We start from the raw sequence: 1679 nt of genomic DNA, 5'->3' as shown, positions 1-1679 counted from the left end.
TGTGTAGAGTTACATAATAATTTAGGATTCAAACCTTTAATAAACACCAGCTACTCTTTAGATTTAAGCTCACTATGTAGGTTAACAAAGTCTCTCTTTTTCTTTCAGTTCTACATGTTAAACTCAAGAGCTAAGGACAGTGCATTGCAGTGGGTAAGAGTAGACTGTCAAGGAGTTCCCCCGTCATCTAAGGACAAACTTGGAGTTTGGGTTTATAAAAACAAGTAAGGATTTTGAAAACAACTCTAATTCTCTCGTTGACTGGACATGTCCCCCCCCACCCCTTTTGTCTGTTGCTCTTGTCAATGTCTTGTATCTGGTGTGAACAGAATTGGTGAAGGGAATCACTTTGCATGCTGTGTGTGTGCGTGTGCACACAAGCACAAAACTTTGGGTGTTCTTAAGCATAACTTTATATTTATATAATGCTTGTGTATGAAAAGACATGTGAACATGTTTAAAATCCTAGATTGGTTCCACATATCAATATTTTAAGTGCTCAGCCTTTAACACCTCTGAAAGTAAGGAACACTTCCCTTCTAGACGGGATGATGTCTGCATTGCAAAGTGTTGCCAGGTGGTTATTCATTTTAGTCTAGTCAGGCAGAAGGAAGTGCAGTATGGCATCTTAGTATTTAAGTGGCATGAGCTTTAGTAGGCAACAACCTACTTCACCAGGTGCTACATCTGATGAAGTGGGTTTTTGCTCTTGCCTCTTGGAGGTGTCATCTGAGGTGCACCTCACCTGCTCTTCCTTCTGCCTGACTGCAGACTGGAAAGTGCCTTGCTAAGCCTGGTGTAAGACAGGCACAACGCAGATGCGTTGCCAGACCTAAGAATGGGGTGTCCCCTTCGTCTCAAGGTGCTTGGTGTGCTCCTGGTTCTGCTTCCTAGTTCATTGAATGCCAAATTAAGCAAACTAATTCAGGAGGGTGTTGCAGTGATATGAGTCTGCATTGCTGCCACTGAAATGGTGGGTCTTTGAGCATTATTCCCTCCAGGTAGTCCCCCAAGACTGCTTGTGCTCCTGTGACTGGGGAGCTGTGTGCTAGAAAGACGTTCTTGGCTTCGCAGAGCAGGGATTAGTCTGGCAGCACAGAGCAGTCTGTGAAGGAAGCGGTGGAGTAAATGCTGAGCAAAGTGATACCAGTGCCATTCTGCTCCTGGGGGGGGGGGAAGGGGCAGAGTTGTGAGGAAGGAATGGGGACAGTAGTGATGCCAGGGGAAGAGTGTGTGTGTGTGTGTGTGACCCCCATGATTTGAGTCTGTGCTGCAAAGAGGGGGAGGTGGAGCCCAGATGGCTTCACACCTAGAACCTGAGCAGGGTTTACAAGCTCAGGCTGCAGTTCTTGGGAGGCAGGTTCAGGTTTCGGAGTGTGGCTGATGACGTACAGGCAGTGACGTGAGCCCCAGCACGTAGATTACTTCCTGCCGGAATAAAAGCTTGGGAGCCTGCTGGGTTTCCTTGTATTTTGTTCACTTACTGCTGTTCCCGAGCACTGACTTGTAGTGTGTGAGACTACAGCCCAGTAGTGCCAGCTAATTCGTGTTCAATTTCTGTTAAATAGGCTAATATTTTTTGGAGGTTACGGCTACTTTCCCGAGGAGAAGCAACGGGGAACTTTTGAATTTGATGAAACTTCTTTTTGGGTGAGTACCTGCCCCCCCCCCCCCCCCCC

At 46.8% G+C, this 1679-nt stretch overlaps 1 protein-coding gene across 2 annotated transcripts in view; it reads left to right on the top strand.

Annotated features, from left to right (window-relative positions):
- The window catches only part of KLHDC2 (kelch domain containing 2), a 22413-nt gene that overhangs the window by 11934 nt on the left and 8800 nt on the right, over nucleotides 1-1679 (top strand). For both annotated transcript variants that reach the window (XM_019518333.1, XM_019518332.1), the window contains 2 exons: nucleotides 109-224; nucleotides 1569-1650. In XM_019518333.1, coding sequence (XP_019373878.1) covers nucleotides 109-224; nucleotides 1569-1650 — 198 coding nt within the window. The remainder of the gene's footprint in view (nucleotides 1-108; nucleotides 225-1568; nucleotides 1651-1679) is intronic.

The sequence above is a fragment of the Gavialis gangeticus genome, unplaced genomic scaffold, assembly GCF_001723915.1.
Source record: "Gavialis gangeticus isolate Ggan-Ray unplaced genomic scaffold, GavGan_comp1, whole genome shotgun sequence".
NCBI lineage: Eukaryota > Metazoa > Chordata > Crocodylia > Gavialidae > Gavialis > Gavialis gangeticus.
Note: the sequence above shows the minus strand (reverse complement) of the source record. Positions and strands in the feature narration are given on the sequence as shown.